The sequence below is a fragment of the Callithrix jacchus genome, chromosome 1, assembly GCF_049354715.1.
Source record: "Callithrix jacchus isolate 240 chromosome 1, calJac240_pri, whole genome shotgun sequence".
NCBI classification, from domain to species: Eukaryota; Metazoa; Chordata; class Mammalia; order Primates; family Cebidae; genus Callithrix; species Callithrix jacchus.
The window spans coordinates 175,543,347-175,571,233 of record NC_133502.1 but is presented as its reverse complement, the minus strand read 5'-3'; the positions used below and the strand labels follow the sequence as shown (position 1 = coordinate 175,571,233).

General features: G+C 43.7%; 1 protein-coding gene across 50 annotated transcripts in view; it reads right to left on the bottom strand.

Moving 5' to 3' along the window:
• Positions 1-27,887, bottom strand: part of RALGPS1 (Ral GEF with PH domain and SH3 binding motif 1) — a 332,381-nt gene that overhangs the window by 278,440 nt on the left and 26,054 nt on the right. For 25 of the 50 annotated variants that reach the window (XM_054243946.2, XM_078327741.1, XM_078327788.1 and 22 more), the window contains 2 exons: positions 6,646-6,767; positions 2,996-3,103 (listed from right to left, as the gene is read on the bottom strand). The exons of 1 other annotated variant lie outside the window; for it this stretch is intronic. In XM_054243946.2, coding sequence (XP_054099921.1) covers positions 2,996-3,103; positions 6,646-6,702 — 165 coding nt within the window. In that variant the 5' untranslated portion in view covers positions 6,703-6,767. Of the gene's footprint in view, positions 1-2,995; positions 3,104-5,209; positions 5,276-6,645; positions 6,768-27,887 lie in introns of those variants that run through there. 24 more of the 50 variants (XM_054243919.2, XM_054243918.2, XM_035257892.3 and 21 more) reach the window with 3 other exon arrangements.

Genomic DNA, 27,887 nt, shown 5'->3' with positions numbered 1-27,887 from the left:
ACACACACAAATTTTGAACACTTAGTTTGAAAAAAAGAATATAAAGTATCCCAATAATTTTATGTTGCTTATATTTTGAAATAATATTTTGATATACAAGGTTAAATAAAACATACTATTACAAGTAATTTACCTCTTTTATTTTTTAATGTGGTTACTAGAAAATTTTAAATTATATATGTAGCTGACATTATATTTCTATTGGAAATCACTGGTCTACAGCATCAGACAGCCCAGGTTTTAAAGCCCAGCTGTGCCATCTACTATCCGTCTGAAGAGGTGACTTTCTACTCTAAGTGCTTATCAGTACTTACAGTACTGACTTGCTTATCAGTAACTTGAGAATAATAACTACACTTTATTTATAAGGCTGCTATGAAAAGCAAATGGATTAAAGCATGTAAAACATTTAGCACAAGATCTAGACATAATCAGTGTTCAAAAACAGGAGTTGCTCTTATTACTACCTCCTAGCATTAGAAGGTAATTAGAAGATGAGAGTTTCAGACCTGGCTCTGCCAATACCTGGCTATAAAATCCATGTAAGAAAATTAATCTCTTGGATCCTTACTTTATCAGAAAATTGGGAGCTAATGATATGCCTCACTGAGTTGTTGTAAGACTTGAATTCTTGGCCAGGCATGGTGGCTCATGCCTGTAATCTCAGCACTTTGGGAGGCTGAGCCAGGAAGATCATGAGGTCAGGAGTTCAAGACCATCCTGGCCAACATGGTGAAACCCTGTCTCTACTAAAAATACAAAAATTAGCTGGGCGTGGTGGAGCACTCCTGTAATCCCAGCTACTAGGGAGGCTGAGGCAGGAGAATGGCTTGAACCTGGGAGGCAGAGGTTTCAACAAGCTGAGATTGCACCACTGCACTCCAGCCTGGCAACAGAGCAAGACTCCATCTCAAAAATAAAAATAAAAAAAGAGAGAGAGAAAAGAATTAAACTCTTTAAGGCAACACACATTTATTGAGCACCTACTATGAGCCAGGCATATTTTGGGCACTGGGGAAAAAAAAGCAGTGAACAAGTCAGATAAGTTTCCATGTCCTTAGAGAGTTTATATTCTAGTAGAGGAAATATAAAATAAAAAATTATTATTATATAGGCCAGGAGTGGTGGCTCACACCTGCAATCCCAGCACTTTGGGAGGCTGAGGTGGGGGGATCACTTGAGTCCAGGAATTGGAGACCAGCCATGGCAACACAGTGAGATCTCATCTCTACTAAAAATCAAAAGAATTAGCAGGGCATGGTGGTGTGCACCTGTAGCCCCAGCACTCTGGGAGGCTAAGGCAGGAGGATCACTTGAGCCAGGGAGATTGAGGCTTTAGTGAACTGTGATTGTTCCACTATACTCCAGCCTGAGTGATGGAATGAGATGCTGTCTTTCAAAAAAAAAAAAAAAAAAACCTACTATTCTATAATGTAATGTTGGGTAGTAATAACAATTATGAAGAAAAACAGAGGAGATTAAGGAGAAAGATAATGATGGAAAGATGCTACTTTATCCCAGTGAAAGTCCTAAGGACAGACATTTGAACACAGTGAGCAGACAGCTAAAGAAGAGCCAATAAGACTGAAAAAGAAAAGGACAGAGGATGCAGGTGAGCCTGGGGAAGAAAAAAACAGCAGGAGAGCATGGAGGTGGGGGCAGAAGAGGAGGCTTGACAGGACCACAAGAGTACTAGAGGCCTCAGGAGGAACTCTGGGTCTCTTCTAGTAGGAAGGAGCCATTAGAGAGTCTGAAGAGTTTAAAAGGATCCCTCAGAAACACTGAAAGAGATAAAGCATGTGCCAGGCTCAGTATGGCCTGGCACAAAGTAAATGTGGAAGAAGCCAATGATGGCAGAGCAATGACATGGGGCCCAGCTAGTTCCCTTGGCACCTTGGAGGACAAGAAGCTCCTCTTACCAAAGAGGGTAGAGAAGAAGTGGGTATGGGTTGGAAACACTTCCAGGGTTCTGGAGAGGAGTTCAATGCTTGGACAATACTCACAATCAGGCTTGAGGTCACCCCAGAGTCAATATTCTCCCTCTACCGTCAAAGTGCAAAAGGAGAAAACCAAGTCATGGCCAAACAAGGAGCCAACACAGCTCCACCACAAGGGACAGTCCCTTAGTCAGACTGGGAGCAACACACTGGTTGAAGATAAATCTTTTTTTAAATTTATATTTTTTAAAATTGCCCAAACAATATCATTTATCATTGCAGAAAAGAGTCATTATAAAAATGTAGAAAGTATGAATAAACAAAAAGAAAAATTAAATTCCAATTACCTGGAATCTATAACCAGATACTACAGTATCTAATATGTTTGGTATATATATATATATCTAGATATGTATGAATACATAAACAAAAAATCTAGACCCCATGCAAATACTTATGTCATATGTATGTTATACACACTTTTTTTTTTTTTTAAGGCAGGGTCTTGCTCTGTCACCCAGGCTGGAATGTAGTTGTATGATCACAGCTCACTGTAGCTTCAACTTCCCAGTCTCAAGCAATCCTCTCACCTTGGTTTCCTGAGTAGCTGGGAGTACAAGTGTGTGCTGCCATACCTGGCTAATTTTTTTATTTCCATTTTTTGTCAAGACAATCTCCCTATGTGCCCAGGCTGGTCTCAAACTCCTGGGCTCAAGCCACCCTCCTGCCTCAGCTTCCCACAGTGCTGGGATTACAGGTGTGAGCCACCACGCACAGCCTGTACATACATTTTTAAAACTGCATGTTCTCCACAAACTGTGCTAGTCTGCTCCTTCCACTTTTATATACATAGCGTACGACCTTCCAAGATAGTTAATTTCTAGACAGCACCCTTTTTAATGCTGCATGGTATTTCATAAAGGGTGATACGTATTTTACTCAACACTCCCTCTTGTTGGACATATATGTTTCCAATCTGAGCAAAAAGCCTAAGTGGTGGCTCCCTCTAGTGCCCTGTTGTGGTGCCCAGCCACCCATACCGGCTCTGTGTCACTTACAGCAAACTCCTCTGGGGTCACTTTCAAGACATCGAAGACAACGGCATCATAGCTCTTGCTGGCATACTCGCAGCTCTGGCCCTCCAGAGAGTCCGAGCTGCTGCTGCCCTGTGGAGAGCAGGGAGAGATGGTGCCAACTGAGAGATCTGGCTTGGAATCTGCCTCCCAAACCTCCTCAGAATTGAGGATGGGAGAGCAACAAAACAGTACAATAAAAACAGCTTCTACTGTTTAGTGCCTTACCCCATTCCAGGCACCGTGTTAAGCACTTCATGTGTATCATCTTATTTCCTTCTCAAGTGTGCCCTATGAGTATACATTATTATTGTTCCCATTTTATAGATAAGGAAGTAAAGGCAATGTTACTTCTCCAAGGTATCCCAGCTATGAAAGTGAAAGCTAGGAAGTAAACTTAGTTTTGCATCTATCTGATCCCAAAACACACACCTTCAGTTGCCACACCCTAACTTTCTCTGGCCAACGGTTTAGTGGTGGGATAAAAAAATCACAGCACAATCTTCCTCGGGAGAGAATCAGACTGCATGTCTTAAGAGGCCTGAGGAGACAATCTGCTTCATGACATCTTTCAAACATTACCTGGTTTTACCTTTCTTTTTTCTACTTGAAGTCATTGCAGGAAATTGTTACACAAAATGTAAAAGTGGCTCTCAAGCCTTATTTCTCATGCAGGCCACTTGGAATTCAAAGCCTGCTTGCTAATGAGCTGAGAGGTAACCAACTGGCTTTGGAGGCCAGGTGTAAAAGTTATATTTAGTAGAGTCCTTTGTGCTAAGGATACTCTGCATCCTGCATGTATATGAAAGAGTCTCCCATAAAAAGGCAAGTTAAAACTCCTCAAATGTGGCTGATTTCATGGATCTCAACACTGTAGGGATTCCAGAATGTTGAATATACTTTCCCTTTAATTTAACTTCACCAAGCTCAATTGAGCTTACCACCCAAAAATTGTGCCCTGTTCATAAATTATTTTATTTGTCTCAGCTCATGAAGGAGGATTTTGTGGTTTCCATTAACCTTAACATTTTGGACTGGGATGTAGAGAATATGCTTTTATTAATTCTTTATTTCACTCTTTCCAAAATGGCTATATCTGGAAAAACTTCGCAATCTTCCTGGAAACTAGAATGTTTTAGATCAGTGAGGGAAACTAATAGCCAACAACTGGAAATGTAAGGTTAAAAAGAGGAGCAGGAACTTAAACCTGTAGATTTTGATAGGCCTGTGTCATCAAAAGGTTTTAAAATGAGTCCACTATACCAAAAACTCTTAAGATGATCTTAAGAAGCAGTATACCAGAGTGGTTAAGAGCTCTGAAGTCAGATAGGCCTGGTTAAAATGCCAGCTCCACACCAGTTGCTGTCTGAGCTCAGACAAATAACTTCATTTTACTGAGTCTCAGTTATCATCTGTAAAATGCTGATATTAAACCTACTTCTGCTGATATTAGCCCTGTACTTGGGCTATAGTACAGGTTATATAAAATGAAGCTTAGAAAGTAACCGGCAGAATCTGCCCCCACCTCCAGGAGGGCTGATTCAAGGGGACTAGAGTGAGCTCAGGCATGGCTTTTTATTTTTTTATTTATTTATTTTTTTTGAGTGGGAGTCTCCCTCTGTTGCCCAGGCAGGAGTGCAGTGGTGCAATCTCGGTTCACTGCAACCTGCACATGCTGGGTTCAATGATTCTCCTGCCTCAGCCTCCCAAGTAGCTGGGATTATAAGCACCCACCACCACACTTGGCTAATTTTTGTATTTTTTTAGTAAAGATGGGGTTTCACCATGTTGGCAGGCTGGTCTTGAACTCCTGGCCTCAGGTAATCCACCCATCCTGGCCTCCCAAAGTGCTGGGATTACAGGCAGGAGCCACTGCGCCCAGCCCAGGCATGGCTATTTTTAAAATTTCACAGTGACAAGACATTCTCTCCTGAGGAGAACCTGTGCAGAGTGAACTTATGAAAAGTTATAAAGACTACTCCTGATGCTTCTGAAATAGGCATTCTACTCTATCTCCCAGCCTTATATGTAGATCCTAAGCAGACAATTCTGTACAAACCGTTCTGTACTTCTACATCCACCTTCCAGGAAGCTGAATCTATCAGGGTGACAGGGTGAATTTCTTTTGGATGGTATAATGTCATGGTTAGGAGCACGAGCTCAAGAGTCAGGGAGGTCTGGCTTTGAATCCCCACCTACCTGGCAGCTGTGTGATTCCAAGCCAGTTTGTTCACCTGTCTGGGCCTTAGTTTCCTCATCTATAAACTGGGGATAAAATAACATAAACCTGATGGGGTTGGGATTATTGTGACTATTAAATTAGACAATGCCTATGGAACATGCAAAAAAGTGCCTGGTATATAGTAAGCAACAAATTATGGGGCTATATGGGTGTAAATGTATCACTCAGCCATCAAAACTTATTGAGCACTTCAGTTACAAATGTATTCATTCATTCACTCATTCATTTATTCAACAAATATTTAATGAGTACTTACCTTGTGCTAGACATACATACATGTATATATATATAGCATATGTGTGTGTATGTCCATGCACACACACACACACACACATATATACACACTCAAATACATATACATACATATATACACACAGAAGGCAGAGAAGAAAGAAGCTTCACTCTAGATGGAAATAGAAGTTTGACTCTATAGTTACAAAGAAGTCAAATAGAATTCCTTCCAGGAAATAGAAGTCCATTCCTGGGATTTCAGATATTTTAACTTTCCAGTGACACACGATCATATCTGCCCCAAACACACACACTCATACAAGGGGATTTGTTCAATTAAAAGCTGCCTCAAATACATTTATTGGTGGTGATGATGAGGGTAATGATAATTCTGCTGCAGCAGAATTAAGAATCATTTTACTTAAACCTATCCCGATTTCAGGACCAGAGATCAAAACACAGAATTTTTTGAAAGGTTTATAAGAAATGAACTGATTCCTGTGACTTTTTGGCTGGTTACCCAAGATCACTTCAAAAGCCCAGCATAATTAGGAGGGCCTTGTGGGCTCAAACCCTGGCATAGCCTTGCCAATCTGTCAGAGGAACAGGAATTATACACACAACAGGGTGGCCTCTGGGCCTCAGATGGCACCCAATCTTCCTGCATGCTTCTGTGCCATTACTGAGCAGGGAAAGCAAACTCCCAAACCCCATAGCAGGGACCCTAGCCCAGGCCACTCCAGACCACCAGTCCTTACAGCCATTTCCTACAGAGCAAGGTAAATAAGAACCCAGGGCCAGTTGGAATGACTTCTGTCTGACTTCATTCCGGAATGTGTGTGACTTATTTATAATCAGCAGCGGCTTTTCCTGGGAAAGGTCTGATCCCTTCTTGCCACCAAAATGGAATGTGCCACTTGTTACGACTGGACTGGGCAGGTATTTTTTTTTCTTTGAAGAGAACGACTTCAGAAAACATACTGATCCTCAGGGCTGACTGCCTCCCAAATCTCACGCCTGGCATGGCCAGAGGCCTTGGGAGTGCTGAGAATGGTGGTATTCATAGAGCCCTATAGCCTTGCTGTTCAAGGCTCAGCTGGGGCCTGGGTTAGCTGAAAGGAGACCCCTCTACCCACTGTCCCAATACTTGCAGCCTCAGTACCTGTGGAGTGGCAGAGGTGACCAACACGCTAGCCATCAGACCATTCCTCTTGTACATAGTCTCCAGGCTGCAGGCAGCTTCAGGGCAGCCTCTGCAGGTAACATAACCTGTCTGGAGAAGTCCTGCAAGGCAAAGGGGCTCATAAAAAACAGTCTTCAAAACAAACTTATCCACATCACCAGGTGAAAGCTGTACCAGACTTGAGCAGATCATCTCAGAGGAGACCTTTAAAGAAAGGGCCTTTTAGTTCCCACGTGGCTTGTGCAACCATTTCAGTGCATGCCTAGCTCTTGCAGGCACTAGAGTTTGTGGCCTTGGTTTTATTTACTTATTTATTTTGAGACAGGGTCTTGCTCTGTCACCCAGACTGGAGTGCAGTGGCTGAATCATGGCTCACTGCAACCTCAACCTACTGGGCTCAAGTGATCCTTCTACGAGTCACTGGGACTACAGGCATGTACCACCATGCCCCGCTAATGTGTGTGTATGTGTGTGTGTAAGTGGGGTTTTGCTATGTTGCCCAGGCTGGTCTCAAACTCCTGGGCTCAAACAATCCTCCCACCTCAGCCTCCCAAACTGCTATGACTACAGATGTGAGCCACCGCATCCAGCCTTGATTTTTCTTTTAAAACAAAGGCAAAGTGAAGAAGACAAACCAATTCTACTGTGTTCCCCTGGCACCATACTTCTTCATCAATAATAACTTGGATAATAGCTAACCCCATATAGTACTATGTGCCATTCTTAGCATACATTAACCCAAAAATCCTGAAGTAGATCCTATCATTACACTCTATTGAGGAGAGAGATCCAAGATGGGCGATCACTAGCAGCTCAGGCTTGTAGCTCCCAGTGAAAGCGCAGAGAACAAGAGGACACCACACTTTCAGACAAATTTTTATTGCTCACAGACCAGGAGATTCCCAGCCGAGGAGCCCCACGGGTTGCCAGTGCAACTCTTGTGGCCGGCGTGGCGGTTCTCGGTGCAGAGTAAACAGGACTGGGTCCCCTTTTGGTCGATGTTTGGAGCTCCGCAAAGGCAGAGTTGCCCATTCAGCTGATTGAAGAAGGGATTCAAGAGGGAAGCCAGACAGCGCAGAAAAGCACCAAGAATCTTAACGCCGCTGTTTTAGCCGGCGCAGTGGGTTGCTCAGATCTTGGTGCTGGGAATTAACAAGTTGGACATCCACTCAGAGACCCAATTTGAAATTCGGTAATTACAAAGACGATGGGTGGATAAATTTACAATGACGGGAAGAAACCAGCGTAAAAAGGCTAAGAATACTCAAAATCAGAATGCCTCTCCCTCTACAGAGGATCACAGTTCCTCATCAAGAAGGGAACAAAGCCTGATGGAGAACGAGTGCATTCCAATAACAGAATTAGGCTTCAGAAGGTGGATAATAAGAAACTTCTGTGAGTTAAAAGAACATGTTCTAGCCCAATGTAAAGAAACTAAGAACCTTGGAAGAAGGTTTGACGAAATCCTTACAAGAATAGACAATTCAGAGAGGAATATACGTGAATTAATGGAACTAAAGAATACAATACAAGAACTCCGCGAAGTATGCACAGGTTTTAACACCCGAATTGATCAAGCAGAAGAAAGGATATCAGAGGTCAAAGACCAACTTAATGAAATGAAATGAAATGAGAAGACAAGATTAGGAAAGAAAAAGTAAAAGGAATGAACAAAGTCTCCAAGAAATATGGGACTATGTGAAAAGACCTAATTTACATTTGATAGGTGTACCTGAATGTCATGAAAAGAATGAATCCAAGCTGAAAAATGTTCTTCAGGATATTATTCAGGAAAACTTTCCTAACCTAGTAAGGCAGGATAATACTCAACTCCAGGTAATACAGAGAACTCCACAAAGATATTCCTCAAATAGAGCAACCCCAAGACACATAATTGTTAGATTCACCAGGGTTGAAATAAAGGAGAAAATTCTAAGGGCAGCTAGAGAGAAAGGGCACATTACACCCTATTACATGTGGCGAAACTGAGGCACAGGGAGGCATATATCTCATTATTTGATGCCTTTGTTCATGCCACTATACCACCCTGTCATCATTCAAGACCCTGCTCAAATGTCACCTTTTCAGGTATCATGCCTGAACAACCCAAAGCAGACCCAGTTGTTTTGTCACCCAAGTATACTCACCTGTAGGAGAGCATTTACCACATCACTAAACACAGAAGCCTGAAGCCACTGACAGCCTTTTAGCAGCAAGTGACCAGGAACGTGGGGGACAGGGTGGGAGGAAGGCAAGAAGAAGACAAAGACTGGAACCAACTGCAGTTATCCAGGCAGGAGATAAGGAAGGGCCTCTGCTCTGAGGTTGCAGCAGTCAAGTCAGAGGAGAGAGACTGAGAGACAGGAAGACAGGAAGGACTGAGACTCCCATGTACTGAAACAGAGGTGAGGCAGAAGTACCAGCTGAGGATGAGATGGTTTTTGGCATGAAGTACCAGAAGGATGGTATGCCCTTCTTCAAGGAAGGAACAGAGTTGACACAGCAGATTTGAGGGAAAAATGATAAATTTTATTTGGGAATGCCGAATCTGTGGTGCCTATGAGGAAATCGGTCCTGGAGGGCAAGATCTAGCCCAAAGGTCACTGGGAAAGATGATTTGCCTGGATAATTGCAGTTGGCTCCAGTCTTTGGAGGTAGCTCAAAAAGAAGAAAAAGCCTGATGATATTGACTCCATCTGCAACCTTCCCAGGTCCCTCAGTCACAGGGCCCAGCAAATAGCAGTGTGCTGTCAAAGAAACGGGGGCAAGCAACCAAAAAGGAACGTCCACAAATGATCCAGGCTCTCTTCTGGTACATCTTCAGCACTGACAGTGGCTCTTCTCTCCTCCTTCATAGCTGCTCCAATCCAATATAATCCACTTCAATTATCCCCTCCTCAGTTCTATCCTGTGAGCCTTCTACTTTCCCATTCTTCCCAAAAACGCTCAGAAGAACTAGTCTGCCCTATGAACAACATTTGGGAATCAACTAGGAAAAGCTGACTATGGATCTTAGAGGGTACCACTGAATCGCTATAAATTCTCCTAAGTATGATAACAGTGCAGTGGTTAACTAGGAAAAAGTCTTCACCCTTAGTGAGGTGTGTATCAACATACAGATGTAAAGTTTAAAACTTACTTTCGAATGGGTCAGCAAAATACATATGAGTAGAGATAAGGCAAATATGACAACATGATAACGATGCCTGAAGCCAGACAAGAGGGTATAGAGGAGTTTGTTGTACCAGTCTCTGCACTTTTCTAAGTGCTTGATAATTTTCATAGTAAAAAAGAAAAAAAAAGAACTGGTAAGTTCTTCCTTAGAGAAAAAGCTAAGCTGGAAAGGCCAAAGTCCTCTTTCATGAGCAAAGAGAAGAGACGGGCTAAGAAGTCTCATTTGTTAGTCATTTTTGTCCTGAGAGAAGCCATGTTCACTGTAACCAAGGACCACAGATCCACAGCTGGTACAGGTTTAAAAAGCAACTGCACAAAAGATTTGAACAGATATTTCACAAAAGAAGATATATGGGCCAGGCACAGTGGCTCACACCTGTAATCCCAGCACTTTGAGAGGTCAAGGCAGGCAGACTACCCGAGGTCAGGAGTTTGAGACCAGCCTGGCCAACACGGTGAAACCCCGTCTCTATTAAAAATACAACAATCAGCCGCGTATGGTGGCACATGCCTGTAATCCCAGCTACTTGGGAGACTGGGGCAGGAGAATCGCTTGAACCCAGGAGGCAGAGGTTGCAAATGAGCTGAGATTGTATCACTGCACTCCAGCCTGAGCGACAGAGTGACACCCTATCAATCAATCAATCAATCAATCAATCAGATATACGAATAGCTAACAAGAGAAATGCCATCAGGGAAACACAAATGAAACCATATTGATATACCACATCACACCCACCAGGATGGCTACAATGAAAAACAAAACAAAACAACAACAAGCCATACCGGTATTGGCAGAAATGTGGAGAGACGGAACACTCATGCGTTGCTGGTGGGAAGGCAAAATGGCACAGCCACTTTGGAAGATAGTTTGGTAGTTTCTTAAAAAGTTAAATATAAATTTATCACATGACCCAGTAATTCTACTCCTAGGTGTCTCCTTAAAAAAAAAAAAAAAACATACGCCCACACAAAGACATGAACATGAATGCTTACAGCAGCATTATTCATAAAAGCCAAAAGCTAGAAACCCTCCAAATGTTCACCACCTGGTAGACAGACAATTCAATCGACACATCTGCAGGATAGAGCACTACTCAGCAAAACAGAGGTAACACACGGATACAGCCACCACACCAACAAACCTGAAAAACACATGCTCGGGGAAAGAAGGCAGATGCAAAGGAATCTACTGTGTAGATTCCATTTTTAGGAAATGTCCAGAAAAGGCAAATTTAGAGGACAAAAGTGCATATCACTGCTGGGCCGGGGGCAGGGGCAGGGGCAGAGGCAGAACTGACTACATAAGGACACAGGAGTTTCTGAGGGATGGAAATGTTCTAAAACTGGATCATGGTGCCAGTTAGCTCCAAAAATGAAATATAAATTATACCATAATAAAGAAGCGCCTTCAGCTCTGTTTCATGATGGTGCTCTGAACTCACATGTTTAACTCCTCCCTCACCCATTACCCTTGAAGTACTTTTTTTTTTTTAAATCTGGCTCTGTTTCCCAGTCTGGAGTACAGTGGTGTAATCATAGCTTAATGCAACCTCAAACTCCTGGGCTAAAGGGATCCTCCCACCTCAGCCTCCCATGCAGTTGGGACTACAGGCATGTTGCTACCATGCCCAGCTAATTTTTTCTATTTTTTGTAGAAATGGAGTCTCACTACATTGTGCAGGCTAGTCTTGAACTACTGGCCTCAAGGAATCCTCCCACCTTCATCTCCCAAAGGGCTGGGATTACAGATAGGCATGAGTCACCACACTTAGCCAGGATACTATTAATAAGCAAAAAAACCTTGAGGAATGTCTGGTGCAAAAGGCACTGAGAGTCAGGGAACAGGTCCTGGAGGCAAGGAAAGGCTTCCCAGGATGAAGTGGCTGGGACCCTCCAACAGAAACTCCCATGAAAAACCCAGACACTTCAAAATGGGAAACCAAAAAACTGAGACTAAAAGTAAATCCAGCTCAAGATTCAAAGGCAGCCAAAGGCTAACCAACTCCACCTGTCTGTTCAAACCAGTTGGTATGAATGGAACCTGTTCAGATCAGTTCAAACAGGATTAAAGTGACTCAGTCCAGGCCTAACAGAGAGTCACCACAGGAGACCAAATGGGAGATCCACTCTTTGAGTGGATCCAACCTGTCTCAGGCCCCGGCTGAAGTGGGCTTGGCTCCTTTCTGGGTGTGCCTGGCACTGCATAGGTCTTCTCAAGGGGAGCCCAGACATGAAGCCCAATCTGCTCAGCCTGACCCAAAAAAGAAGCCTTGCTCTCCCTGCTTTCCTAACAACTGAATTATCAAGTCTAACAGCCCTTCCACACAGTTCTCAGGCCCTCCTCTGCCACTGGCCATCAGCACATACCCTCTGACCATCTGAAGGGCACGACCATGCTACTCACTTCTTCAGTATTACTGGGTGACTCTGCTTCACACACCAACACCAGCACTAAGAGTGAGTACAGGTGCTGTGCAAGGTGCCGGGCTAAGCATCACATGACTAGCTCATTTAATCTTCACAACAGCCCCATGAGGTAAAGACTACTTAGACTTCAGGGAAATGGAAGCACAGTGAGGTAATGTGACTTGCTGCTAGTTCATGGCAGGACTGGGAGGTTCAAACCCTGATTGGTCTATGCCAAGGCCTGGGCTCTTCACCATCCCTGACACTGCCTCTTGCAAAAGCCCAGGTGAGCACTGTATGAGTAAACATGTTTAAAATGCTCCATCCACGCTTTTACACTGTTGGTGGGAGTGTAAATTAATTAAACCATTGTGGCAGACAGTATGGCAACTCCTCAAGGATCTAGAAATAGAAATATGACCATTTGACCCAGCAATCCCATTACTGGATATATACCCAAAGGATTATAAATCATTCTATTATAAAGACACATGTACATGTATGTTTATTGCAGCACTGTTCACAATGGCAAAGACTTGGAACCAACCCAAATGCCCACTGATGATAGACTGGATAAAGAAAATGTAGCACGTATACACCATGGAGTACTATGCAGCCATGAAAAAGGATGAGTTCCTGTTCTTTGCAGGAACATAGATGAAACTGGAAACCATCATTCTCAGCAAACTGACCCAAGAACAGAAAACTAAACATCACATGTTCTCACTCATAAGTGGGTGTTGAACGATGAGAACACATGGACACAGGGAGGGGAACATCACACACCGGGGACTGGGGGTAGGGGCTAGGGGAGGAATAGCAGGGAATGGGAGGATTGTGGAGGAATAGCATTAGGAGAAATACCTAATGTAGACGACGGGGCGATGGATGCAGCAAACCACCACCATGGCATGTGCATACCTATGTAACAAACCTTCACAATCTGCACATATACCCCAAAACTTGAAGTATAATAAATTTATTATAAATTTATTAAAAATAAAATAAGATGCTCCATCCAGGCCAGGCACAGGGAAAGTACTCAATCAAGATTACCAGTTACTATTGGTGTCAGTGTTATCCCACAATTTTCTATTCATTTATACCTATTCTTTTTTCCTAAAACAAACAAAAAATTAACTTTAAATGTCTGAGAAAGAACAGTCTTATGCTTTATAAAACCATGGGCTTCCACTGCTGGGAAGGGGATCCCCAGCAGTGGGTTCCAGGCTCCCCAGGGAACACAGCTGAGTCCAGTGGTCCAAGTGCGGGAGTCCTCTCAACCTGCTCACCTCCCACTGTGGCCCAAGCCCACCTACAGCTGAAGTATGTTACACATTATGCTTTCTATGGGAGGCCTGACCTAGAGGGAAAGATAGAGCACTTGTTTCCAATCTGACTCCTGCATGCCTAGTCCCTGACAAAAATGGCCTAATTTATGGGCAGCGACTCCCAGACAAATGATGTTTCACATGCTAGGAAAGTACAGGATCAAGTAGAATAGGACATCCTTTCCAAGACTCAGAGAAACCCCCACTCATCCAACTTCAGTCCCTGAGGCCTGGCTGAGCCCCAGCTCTGTATCAAGGAGCAGACTCCCATTGAGGGGGTCAGCCGGACCTAGCCCCTCCCTGAGAACCATTTCCCTACCCACAGGGGGGCCCTGAAGATAGGGAACTGTGCTTCCCAAGTCAGACTGACTAGACCAGGATACCCCCTTGTTCCCCTAGGAACTCAGGACCCTGAGATACCTGTCTCTGCTGGTCAACTAAGCTAAGGTGCACTGGGAAGCAGATAGTGGCCCCCTGCAGGGACAGTCTAAACAGAGGGATCAAAGCAGGGGGAGGAAGCAGATGCACAGGCAGGAATTGAAGAAAGAGCCTGTGTCTGAAAGAAAAGGAGAGCATCCCAGGGCTCTGCAATAAATGCCTCTCTGTAAGCATCAGGCAGTTAGAGTAGATTTCCACAAGATCTTGACCAAGGCTTGTTCCTAAATATCAAGTTCATGCCAATCCATGTAAAACTTCACCCTGAAAAGGGGGAAGATACATACCATTCATTCACTGTGCTCCTACCTCATGCTAGGCACTGTCCTGACCAACAGTTCTTAATGATTTTGTGTCTCAGACCCTTTTGGCAATCTGGTGAAGCCTATGGACTCCTTCTCACAGAAATGCTTTTAAATGCATAAAATTATACAAAAAATGTATTAAAATATATTTATTACACAAACAGATGGAGAAACAGTCCATGTTCATGGTTAGGAAGAATTAATATTGTGAAAATGGCTATACTGCCCAAAGTAATTTACAGAATCAACACTATCCCCATCAAGCTACCATTGACTTTCTTCACAGAACTGGAAAAAACCACCATGAACTTCATATGGAACCAAAAGAGAGCCCGCATAGCCAAGTCAATTCTAAGCAAAAAGAACACAGCGGGGGGCATCACACTACCGGATTTCAAACTATACTACAAGGCTACAGTAATCAAAACAGCATGGTACTGGTACCAAAACACAGATATAGACCAATGGAACAGAACAAAGGCATCGGAGGCAACACAACATATCTACACCCATACAATCTTTGATAAACCTGACAAAAACAAGCAATGGGGAAAGGATTCCCTGTTTAATAAATGGTGTTGTGAAAACTGGCTAGCCATGTGCAGAAAGCAGAAACTGGACACCTTACACTAAAATTAACTCCAGATGGATTAAAGACTTAAACATAAGACCTGGCACCATAAAAACCCTAGAAGAAAATCTAGGCAAAACCATCCAGGACATAGGAGTAGGCAAGGACTTCATGAACAAAACACCAAAAGCATTGGCAACAAAAGCCAAAATAGACAAATGGGACCTAATCAAACTCCACAGCTTCTGCACGGCAAAAGAAACTGTCACTAGAGTGAATCGGCAACCAACAGAATGGGAAAAAATTTTTGCAGTTTACCCATCTGACAAAGGGCTGATATCCAGAATTTACAAAGAATTCAAACAGATTTACAGGAAAAAAACAAACAAGTCCATTCAAAAATGGGCAAAGGATATGAACAGACACTTTACAAAAGAAGACATACATGAGGCCAACAATCATATGAAAAAATGCTCATCGTCACTGGTCATTAGAGAGATGCAAATCAAAACCACATTGAGATACCATCTCACACCAGTTAGAATGGCGATCATTAAAAAATCTGGAGACAACAGATGCTGGAGAGGATGTGGAGAAAAAGGAACACTTTTACACTGTTGGTGGGAGTGTAAATTAGTTCAACCATTGTGGAAGACAGTGTGGTGATTCCTCCAGGCCTTAGAAATAGAAATTCCATTTGACCCAGCAATCCCATACTGGGTATATATCCAAAGGACTATAAATCGTTCTACTATAAGGACACATGCACACGAATGTTCACTGCAGCACTGTTTACAATAGCAAAGACCTGGAACCAACCCAAATGTCCATCGATGATAGACTGGATTGGGAAAATGTGGCACATATACACCTGGAATATTATGCAGCAATAAGAAATGATGAGTTCGTGTTGTTTGTAGGGACATGGATGAATCTGGAGAACATCATTCTCAGCAAACTGACAAAAGAACAGAAAATGAAATACCGCATATTCTCACTCATAGGCGGGTGATGAAAAATGAGAACACATGGACACAGGGAGGGGAGTACTAAACACTGGGGTCTATTGGGGGGAAAAGGGGAGGGCCAGCGGGGGCTGGGGGAGCTGGAAAGGGATAGCCTGGGGAGAAATGCCAAATGTGGGTGAAGGGGAGAAAGGAAGCAAAACACACTGCCATGTGTGTACTTATGCAACTGTTTTGCACGTTCTGCACACGTACCCCAAAACCTAAAATGCAATAAAAAATTAATTTTAAAAAATAAAAAAAATATATATATATATTTATTAATTTTTTGAGATGGAGTCTCACTCTGTCACCCATGCTGGAGTACAGTGGTATGATCTCATATCATTGCAACCTCCGCCTCCCATGGTCAAGTGATTCTCCTGCCTCAGCCTCCTGAGTAGCTGGGACTACAGGTGCGCACCACTACACCCGGCTAATTTTTTGTATTTTTAGTAGAGACAGGGTTTTACCATGTTGGTCAGGCTGGCCTCGAACTCCTGAACTCATGATCCACCTGCCTCAGCCTCCCAAAGTGCTGGGATTACAGGCGTGAGCCTCCATGCATGGCCTTGGTTTTTAATAATTTGTTATGTAGTGTATTTCTTTATGTAAGGGAATATATATCTTTATTATTGTATTAAATAAAAAGAACTATTGGGAAGTCTAATAACTACCATAATTTCAAAGTAGTTATGAGCATAGATATTCTGAGTTGCACACAAATGTTATGTGACATGAAAACATCTTTGATTTCTATTGGTGACAAAGTCCCAGGTACTGTTAATATTGCTGTGGTTCACTGTCTATATTAATAAATGAGAGAAATGCTAAATTTCAGTTACAAGTTAATGAATATCACTTTTTTCCATCCAAATTCATAGATACTGTGGTCAAGAACCTCTGTCTCAGCCACTGGGCACGCGAGATGGGCAGGCACAGAAGGTCCCTGCTCCTACAGAACTTACATCTAGGTAGGGAGTCAGAAAATGTATGTAACGAAGAAGGTAACTTCCAATACTGATAAATGCTCTAAAGAAATGAAATAGAAGATGTTATTTTCCAGGATGGTCAATGAAGGACTCTCTAAGGATGCGATATGTGAGCTGAAATATTAAAAAGGAGGCAGCCATACAAACCAGTGAGAATATGAGTATTCTTTGTAGAGGGAACAGCAAGTGCAAAGGCCCTGGGATGCACATGAGTCTAGCAGGTTTATGATGGAGGAGGAGGTCATGGCTGGAGCTGAGTCACCTGGAAGCGGAGGACAGCATGGGGCCAGGATATGAATGGCCTTTTAGGCCATGATGAGGAGCTGGAGTTTTATTTGGAGTATACTGGAGGGTATGCTAGAGAGGTTTTTCTAGCATACCCTCCAGTATACTCCATCACCCAGGTCCCAGGCTGGAGTGCAGTGGCGCGACCTCGGCTCACTGCAACGTCTACCTCCCAGGTTCAAGCAATTCTCCTGCCTCGGCCTCCCAAATAGCTGGGATTACAGGTACTGGGATTTTAGGTGCCTGCCACCACACCCAGCTAATTTTTGTATTTTTAGTAGAGATAGGGTTTCACCACATTGACCAGGCCAGTGTTGATCTCCTGACCTCAAGTGATCCACCTGCTTTAGCCTTCCAAAGTCCTGGGATTACAGGTATGAGCCACCATGCCTGGCTGTGCTAGAGTTTTGAGCAGGGGAGTGACATGATCTGATCTGCACGGTTTTGGAAGATCATTTTGGCTACTGTGTGGAGAACTACACTGGAAAAGCAAAAAACAGAAGAAGTTAAGCCAGTTAGGAGGTAATAGACGGCAGCGGCTTGGACTGCTGACCATGGGGAATGGATCCAGGAGGTATTCTGGAGATAACACAGACAAGATTTACTGATGGACTGCATGCAAGGGGAAAGGAAGAGAGAGGAATCAAGGATGTCTTCTAAGTTCGAGGCTGTTATGAACAAGTAGATGGGGGCTTAACAGCCACACACTGCTTGGTAGTTCATTCACTTATTCAACACCCACCCATAGGTGGTTCACTGGAGCACCTAAAGAAGTGGGTGACCAATGCCTTTGGGGGTCAAAGAGACATCACTGAGAAGAAACACTGAGTTGGGTATTAAAGGATGAATGGGAGGCTCCAAGTAAAGTGCGGGCAGAGTGGGGAGGGTGCTGGGCACGTGTGGATACACAGGGAACAAGAGGACAGGTGGGACACCAGCATGCTGGGGCATGAGTAGCAGGTGCCCTCTCCCACCTTCCCCAGTCCCGTGTCCCTCACAGATTAAACGGGCTCTGGGGACACAGCAGCAAATAAGATAGGCAGGGCTCCCCATGGCGTTTATGCTTCCACAGATGGCACTAATTCCATAATAGAGCAACAGTATCTTGCCTCCTTTCACTCCCTCATCCATTCAGCAAAATTTGCAAAATTTTCCCAAGCCCTGCTCTGTGTAGGGAGCCACATAGCCCTGGGCCTCTAGGAGCTCATACACAGTCTGATAATTGTTATTGTGACAATTTACTAGACACTTATGTTGTGTCAGGTGAATAGATTTATATTTTTAAGACCCATTTTACAGATGAGGCAGCTAAGGCTCAGAGAGATAAATTAAAGTGTAGGGGCTACATCTTTATATATCTACATAGGCTGTGTCACCTACTACACAGGGAGGCAGGGTGGCATAATGGTGGGAGCACAAGCTTTTTTAGTTTGGGCACATTAGTCTGCATTGCACCAAAAACCCCATTCCCCATTCTTTCCACCCTCCTCTGCCTCTCTCACCTCTTATACACAGACACACATACACACACACATGCATGCATGTGCACAGGCACACACATACTCTTGCTGCTAATTCCTCCCTGGAAACCAAAACACTCAGGAGAAAAAGTGATTCTCATGATGTAACTTCCTAAGAACGTGGCATTTGTATCAGAACCACAGTACAATCCCACATCTCTCTTTTCTACTTATGACAAAATCTGGTCTGTGTGGGGGGCTCCTAAAGAGGGAAAGGAAAATCCCATATGCAACCTTGGTTTCCTTCCAATCTTCCAGAATTCTCCTTTGACATTTCAGGTTCAGGAAACCAAGAAATAACATGAGACAGTCCAAGGCAGACCACTCTTGAGAAGGCAGAAAAATCACTTTTTCCTAAGCTTAAGGAGGTTGTTTCAAAGAAAACACACACATCCAGCAACGTTCAATTACAAGAGAGTGATTTCTTCCAAATGTTTCAGACAAGTATGAAAATGGATCCCAAACACTGTTTCCGAGCCCACTTCCGCAGTGTGGACGTGCAGCTCTTCCTCGACTCCACAGCAGCCTGCTCCTCCTTTCTTTGTCATGCACAGAAGCTGGACAAAGACAAATAGGAGGGTAACAAAGAAAGATTTTCCCACAGCTGTTCCACTCCACCAACTGTTCAGTCTACTCCATGAACAATAAGTGTACATATCTACACACAGGCACATGTGCACATATGCGTGCGCATGCACATGCACGCACACACACACACACAGCTATCACCACAACACCTCAGATTTTGTAATACCAAAAGGTTTCCCACTAGGGTCACCATTACTCTAGGTCTGGACCTTCTGCCAGGAGTTCAAGAAAGGCCCCCTTGTGCAGGGATGGCCATGCTGTTATCTCTACCTCCTCCTGACCCTCTCCAAACTCTCCAAGCCTCCTTTCCTGGCAAGGAGCAGCGTCTGGAGGCTTTCAAAGAGAAGCCCTGGCCACGTAAGCACATGTCAGACTGGAACAGCCATCACATCACTCACTCCAGTGTTTACCAGCTCCCTCCTTCACTCTTTTCAAACTACACCACTCAGCACCCAACCTCTGGTCTCTTTCCCAAGAAAGGAAAGATAGTGAGCTGAGGAGTCACTATGATTCCAAAATGCTATGTGCGGCTGGGCCTCTGGAGGAGAGAAGTCAGCAGTGCTCGCTCAGTTAAGAGGGACCTCTTTAGAGGTCAGGGTCCTCTAAAGAGAGGACCTATCTTTAGAGACAGGGTCCTCCACAGGTACCAGGAACAAGGGAGAGAACTTGGGAGATTGAGCAAGCCTGGAGAGAAGGGCCAAGAAGAGCATCTTCTCGGGGAAGGGAAGCGCCTATGTTTACAAAGCAGAAGTGGGGCTGGCACAAACAGGCAGTCATCCTGTGACAGGCATTCTCAAGCGCCCCCATGTCCCAGGCTCTGTGTGCTAAAGTTGAGGAAGTAGAAGGGGAAAAAGCCCATCCTTGGCCTCAGGGTTAAGTCCAGCCCAGGGATGCCTAACCTTTTCAAGGATGAGGATTTTCTGAATTTTTATTTTTACTTATTTATTTTTAATTTTTTTTGAGATGGAGTCTCGCTTTGTCACCCTGGCTGGAGTGCAATGGCACAATCTCAGCTCACAGCAACCCCTGCCTCTCAGGTTCAAGCAATTCTCCTGCCTCACCCCCCGAGCAGCTGGAACTACAGGTATGCACCACCACACCCAGCTAATTTTTTGTTTTTGCGTACAGATGGGGTTTTACCATGTTGGACAGGCTGGTCTTGAGTTTCTGGGCCTCAAGTGATCCACCCACCTCAGCCTCCCAAAGTGTTGGGATTAATGCCTGAATTTTTAAAATAAAAGTAATTCATGTACATGGTAGAATAATGTAAACCGGATAAAAAGGTATAAAATATAAAAGGAAAGTCTCCTCTCCCCAAAGCCCCTAGTCCCTTGTCCCCAAGTTTAACAGCTCCCATAGTGTTGGGTAGCATCTTAATGCACACACTCACCTATATGCATGACACCTACCCATATCCACACATGTTGATATAAAGGCATAGAAATATAGATGTAAACACACTTTACAGACCCGCCTTTCAACACTAAAAAAAAACAATGTAGTTCTCTTTTTGACATCTCTTAAGGGAAAAAACCTTCTGTAATAAAAAGCTATGATAAATTCACCAACACCTGGGTTTGACAATCACTGCAGTATCTTCATATATTTGAGTAATAATAGTAGGTAGGCACAGCCAGCACCTACTCTTCATTCTATAGATAGGCTAAGAGCACACCTGGACTTGGGGAGGCCTTAAAATCACCTGTAGTTCAACCCCTACCCCCACCAGGGTTTACAAGCTGTAACGCAGGCTTGGTAAGGAGCACAGAACAAGTAAAAAAAGCCAGGTTCTTCCCCATGGCTTAGGGAACAGAGAACTAGGATCTGAACACTCAACTTTCACTTACTTTGTGCCCTTGGCCAGTTGCTTGACCTGACCCATGTCCACTTTCCTCCTCTGGGGAGAATCATGGTACAGGCTGAGCATACCTTACTCAAAACGCTTGGGACCAGAAGTGTTTCAGATTTCTGATTTTTTGGACTTTGGAATATTTGCATTATCTTACCAGTTGAGCATCCCAAATCCCAAAATCCAAAATCTGTAATGCTCTAATGAGCACTTCCTTTGAGCATCAAGTCAGCACTCAAAAAGTCTCAGATTTTGGAACATTTTTATTTCAGATTATCAGAGTTGAGACACTCATCTTGTACCTACTCCTGTACCTACCTCGCAGGAGACTGAAAGGATTAATAAGATGATGTATGTAGAAGAGGCTGGTGCAGAGCCTAGTAGGTAGCGTGGATTCAAGAAATGACAGCTACTGTTTCTGGTAACACCCTCCATCACCACCTCACCTTCCAGGGCAGGAGTAAGCACAGACAATGCTCTCTTAGCCTAAGACTCCAAGAAATCAATTTGAAGGCGAGGCAATAAAACAAATGTGAATGAGAAATACGCATTTCTCTGAAAACCAGGAAAAGGTTTCTAGTTGGCAGGAGAGTTTGATCTTAGACCCTCTATGAAAGGCTGGCCACTGCACCTCCATCTCCCACATAGTATCTACAATCTACTCCGGAAATCGAAGATTCCAAAGTAGATGCCTTCCAAAACAAGATGCCTGCAGAAGACAGGTGAAACAGGAAAAAATCCTCCCCTGAAGCCACTAGCTGGAAAGATCTGATTTCTTCCATAGGGAAAGAAGGCAAATTTTAGGAAACTGGAAGGCCAGGGGATATTTTAGGGGTGGGCTTAAAGGGAACATCAAGAAATGAGGGTGAGAGGGAGAGTGAAGAAAGAGGGTGGTCTATCTCAGACATACCAGATACCTATAAAAGCCCTGGCTGCATCATGAGGTGCCCTACTATTCTGGAACCTGAGTAGTGAAGCTTCCCCTTTTGTGTATTAGGAATCACAGTTCACAGTAGCCAGGTCAGGAATTAATCCCCCATTTCCTTTCCCCAGCTCTGTAAAGTACTCAATTTTTTTTTTTTTTTTTTTGAGACAAGAGTCTTGCTCCGTTGCCCAGGCTAGAGTGCAGTGGTGCAATCTTGGCTTACTACAATCTCCATCTCCCAGGTTCAAGCAATTCTACTGCCTCAGCCTCCCAAGTGGGTGGGATTACAGGCATGCGCCACCATCCCCAGGTAATTTTTGTATTTTTAGTAGACATGGTTTTGCTATGTTGGCCAGGCTGGTCTCAAACTCCTGACCTCAGATGATCTGCCTGTCTCGGCCTCCCAAAGTGCTGGGATTACAGGCATGAGCCACCGCACCTGGCCAAGCCCTCCATCTTAATCTTAATCAGAGTCCAGGAAACAATTGCTTTGAGTATAGGCAGGCAACACTGTCTGCAACTGGAAGGGGTTCCTGTCTCTGTCCTGGGCCGTCACGGACAGAGAAAATTCTTCTCTGTGGAACATGGCCAGGTCTCACCACCTCCAATCCCTCCATCTCGATCCAAGCCACCAAAACCTCCCATCTACTGTGACGGCCTCTTATGCAGTCTCCCTGCTGCACCCCTGTCCCTTTATGGTTTATTCTTAATAGAGTAATTTCAAAGCTAAGTCATAACCTGCAGAACAACACACTAAAAAAGGGGCATTTTCCTGAATTAATTGCTTTAACTTTTAAGGGCTTAAAGAAAAAATACATAAATAAATAAAGGTACATTTTCCTATAACTAAAGCATACCCAGCTGGAGAAAAACAGAATGCATCTTCCCCTTCTCCAGAGGGAAGCTGAGGAAATACGCTGACTGATAAAAGAAGACAATGTCTGCCCCAGGCAATGATCTTATTACACAGAAACAGAAAGCAGGAACTGCACAAAGAATTCCATCAATGGCATAAGGTACTTCAGAACCACTTGGGATGAGACCTGAGCACAGGCCTGAGGATGTAATGGCAAGAGAACCCTGTGTGCAGTGTCAGGAAGGCCCAATGCACAAGGGGACCACATGGTCCTAACTCTCCCAGGGCCAAGTATAGCAGAAAAGGGAAGGCAAGAGATGAGGGCAGCAGATTGAGGCTGGAGTTTTGAGGGAACTGAGAAAGACTTCTAAAGAGTTAGCAGAAGGCAAAGTAGTAAAAATGCAAGAGAAGACCAGGCGCAGTGGCTCATGCCTGTAGTCCCAGCACTTTGGCAGAGGTAGGCGAATCATGAGGTCAGAAGTTTGAGAACAGCTTGGCCAACACGGTGAAACCTCATCTCTACTAAAAATACAAAAAATTCGCTGGGTATAGTGGCAGGAGGCTGTAATCCCAGCTACTCAGGAGGATGGATTGAACCTGGGAAGTGGAGGTTGTGGTGAGCTGAGATTGCGCCACTGCACTCCAGCTCAGGTGACTGAGTGAGACTTCGCCTCAAAAAAAAAAAAATTGCAAACAAAGAGAGGACAGCTGACAAAAAGTCTTAGAGAAGATCGGAAGGATCAGACCCTGTTAGCTGCTTCCCTTGCAACTGGAGGAAGGAGGATAGTGGCCCACTCATACCTCACCTGGAGCGGGGCAGCACTGGAAAGCTATGGACAGGAACACTATGTCCACAGAGAGTGCCAGCCAGGCCAGGCACCTACAACAACACCTGCAGGACTGGATGAGACTCTTTCATTCTGTAGGCTTGATAAATTGAATCATCTAAACTAGACTCTATATTTCATCCACCAAAGCTCAGTTGAGACAGCCCCGGGTGCTGACATCTATGCATTTTACACCTGTTATGTGTGGGCCAAACACACCCTATCTGAGGTGGACTGTGGAAGCCTGTGGAGACAGTTCACTGTAGGGAGCAGGGGATACTTTTCCCTCCCTCCTAGATCCTGCCAAGGGCAGAGGCACTACCGGTCTGGTTGGCACCAGGCCAGGTAAGGATAAGACCACATTCATTAGTGTCATTGAGTGTCAAAAGATCACCTATTCAAGGCCTTCTTTTCTCTCCACTGCTGCTGTGAAATGTGTGGTGAATAAGGGCCCCTGCTTGAGCTCAGCGCTCTCTGACTCCTGCGTGCACGCCTAAGGGTGCCCACGGGGACTGCATATCCCATATACTGTTGCTGGCTGGCAGATGGTAAGGGGCCATCAAGACACAGATCAAGCTCAGGCAAGTGGGAGGTCCCCATGGGCTGCGAGCCTGTTACCTGCTCCAACCCAGCTGTGACCAGAGGGCCCGGTGTTGGGGTGCTGGGCTCATAATGAGGGTCCCTGAGTTCTCCTTGGCTGTTGTAACTTCTGTGAGGAGGTACCTCAGAAACCTTGAGGTAAGGGGTAGGTTGGGAGAACAGGATACTCACATTACATTATTCAGCCTTGTTGAAAAACAGCATTGAGTCTTGGCTCTAAGCCCTAATTTTTTTGTTTGTTTGTCTGTAGAAAGTCATTTATTTAGGGCGAGAAACAGGAGAGAGAAACAGCTAACTCTCATGCTGAGTGAGAAAATCCAGAAAGATGGAATCCAGGACAGGAAAGCAGCTTCCACACTGAGTAGAAGGGAATAGAGAGAGAGATGGAGTTTAGGAAGGGAAGACAGGCTTCCATGAGAGAGTGTGGAAGGGGACTTCAGAGGAAAAATCCAGGAGAGAGAAAGATGGCTTCCACGAAGGGAGTGTTCATGGAAGGGGACCCAAATATGGAGTCCCCTAAGCCCTAATTTTCGTAATGAACAGCCTGGTCCTTCCCTTAAAATAAGAATGAAGTTGTCTACAGAGACAGGCAGAGTGGACAAGGTATGGTTGGAAAAGGGGGAGTGAAAGCAGTCCAGGCAGGAGCAGGAGAAAGCCTTCAGGAGTGAAAGGCACACCCCTGGTGGCAGGAAAACGGAAAACCTGTGCACAGTTTCAGAGGCTCTTCTGGGTCAGCCCACATTCCATGGAGAGCACTTGCAGGGTTGATGGTGTGGGCTGAAGGTGACAGAAGGGCACAGGGACAGATGACACTTTCACATCAACCTCAACTAATAGACTCTGAAGATGATAAGTCCATACATTTGCCTTTCCTTCTCCAAGTCTTGTTGAAAGGACCAAAGAAATAAAACATAAAGTCGGGTGCAGTGGCTCACGCCTGTAATCCCAGCACTTTGGGAGGCCAAGGAGGGCGGATCACTTGAAGTCAGGAGTTAGAGAACAGCCTGGCCAACATGGTGAAACCCTCTCTCTACTAAAAATATGAAAATTAGCCAGGCGTGGTTTCCTGGCTTTTTTGAAGATTACAGGTGCATGCCTATAATCCCAGCTTCTCAGGAGGCTGAGGCAGATGAGTAGCTTGAACCTAGGAGGTGAAGATTGCAGTGAGCTGAGATCATGCCAAGGCACTCCAGCCTGGGCAACAGAGTGAGTAAGACTCCATCTCAAAAAAAAGTAAAAAATCTGTTACAGCATTAAAATACGGGAAAGAATAATATCGATGAACTAGAAACTATGAAGAATTTCTAGATTTCAAGCAAATTAAAGTGGATTAAAGAGAAAACTATGAATGATATATATCTAGCCATAAAATCAACAATTTCCTCTGTAAAAACAATAATCAGCTAGAAAGCATAATGACCCAAGAGCCCACTAACAAAAGAGAAAAATATCTAGAAATAAACTTTAAAAGAAATGTATAAAAATCATTTAAAGAAAATTATGAAATCTTACTAAAAGACCAAAAAAAAAACGACATATCAAAGGAGAGACATTTCACTCCCTTGAATAAGGAGACAGTATTATAGTATTATAAAGCCATCAATTCTCCCTAATCAATCTACATATAAAATGCAACTTCACTCCAGATCCTAAGGGGATTCATTTTGGAACTCAACAAATTGATTTAAAATTTCATCTGGAAGAATAATTAAAAATAGCAAGAAGTTTTCAAAAGAGAACTACAGTGAGAAGGGTCTTATCCTGCCAGGAAGCCACAGTCAATGATAAATGGCACAGAAACAGAAGAACAGATTTGCAAGACAGGACACAGTCCAGAACAGAGGATCCAGTATATGTGAGGAGTAACATATGACCAAGAGGCATTTCAAACAATGGAGAAGATGGATTCTTCAATAAATGCTGATTAAACAATTTACTATTCATGTGGAAAAAATGAGGAATTTGTTTAAAGTCTTACTCAATATCATACATAAGGATAAACTTTTGATAGATTCAAGACTTAACAAAAAAAGGAAAAATACTAAAGAAAACACAGATCAAATTTTAAAAATAATTTGGAAGAAGTTCTCTCTAAGAGTGATAAAAAACCCAGAAAACTATTGGCAGATTTAGCTACATTAAAATTAAAACTTCTATACAGGAAAAGACATCATGAAAAAAGTTAAAGACAGTCAATAAACTGGTGTCACATGACAGATGATAAATTAACAACCTTAATACGGGATGGCTCAACACTGGGAAGACAAGTGGACCTGGGCAGGGTAGTTGTTCTCTCTAATCCTCAGCTTTCTCATCGGGTAAGAGAGAAACTAAGAGCAGCATCTTTCTCACAGGGTTGGTGTGAGGATTAATATGAGCTATCTTTTTGTAAAGTACTAAGGCCAGAGTTTGAACAAAGCAAGGAAACCATCAGATAGACAACCAGAGAGTATTTTCCCGGAAAGCTACTGACTATAACATTGGCTACAAAAAAGCCAGGAAAACACTCAAAAACCACCTAAATATGCTCCAGTACAGGTAGTTAGAGCACATCCATTCAATGGGATCCTAAGCAGTGGATAAAAAGGATGAGGGAGATCAATATTTACTGACAGAGAATAATGTCCATAAACTCAGGGCACAGCCACTCTCATTCATTATTAATTCAACAAATATTTGCTGAAAAGCTAGTAAATATCAGGCACTATCCTAGGTACTATGGATAGAGTAGTGAAGAAAAACCCCAAACCCCCAGTATACTCTAGTGGGGGAAACAGTAAGTAAATCATTCAGTAAACGATAAGGTTTGCCAGCTGGTGGTAAGAAAAAAGTGAAGCAGAGAAAAGTAGGCGGGGTAGGAGACAAGTCATGATTTTCCTTTTTCTTTTTTTTACATTTTTTATTTTTGCGAGTACATAGTGGGTGCATATATTTATGAGGTATAAGGGATATTTTGCTACAGGTATACAATATGTAATAATCACATCAGGGTAAATGGGGTATCCACCACCTCAAGTACTTATCCTTTGATTTACAAACAATCCATTTATACTCCTTTTTTTTTTTTTTTTGAGACGGATCCGTCGCCCAAGCTGGAGCACAGTGGTGTGATCTCAGCTCACTGCAACCTCCGCCTCCTGGGTTCAAGTGATTGTCCTGCCTCAGCCTCCCGAGTAGCTGGGATTACAGGCAATGCACCACCACGCCTGGCTAATTTTTTGTATTTTTAGTAGAGACGGGGTTTCACCACATTGGCCATGCTGGTCTCGATCTCCTGACCTCGTGATTCTCCTGCCTCAGTCTCCCAAAGCGCTGGGATTACAGGTGTGAGCCACCGTACTTGGCCTCTTTTTGTTATTTGTAAATGTACAATTAAATTATTATTGACTATAATCACCCTGTTGTGCTATCAAATACTAGATTTTATTCATTCTTCTTCCTATTCTTTGTACCATTAATCATCCCTTCTTCCCCAACACCTCCCCCAACTAGACAAGGTCATAATTTTAAAGAGGGGGGGTTATGTAAGAAGTCCTCACTTAGAAAATAA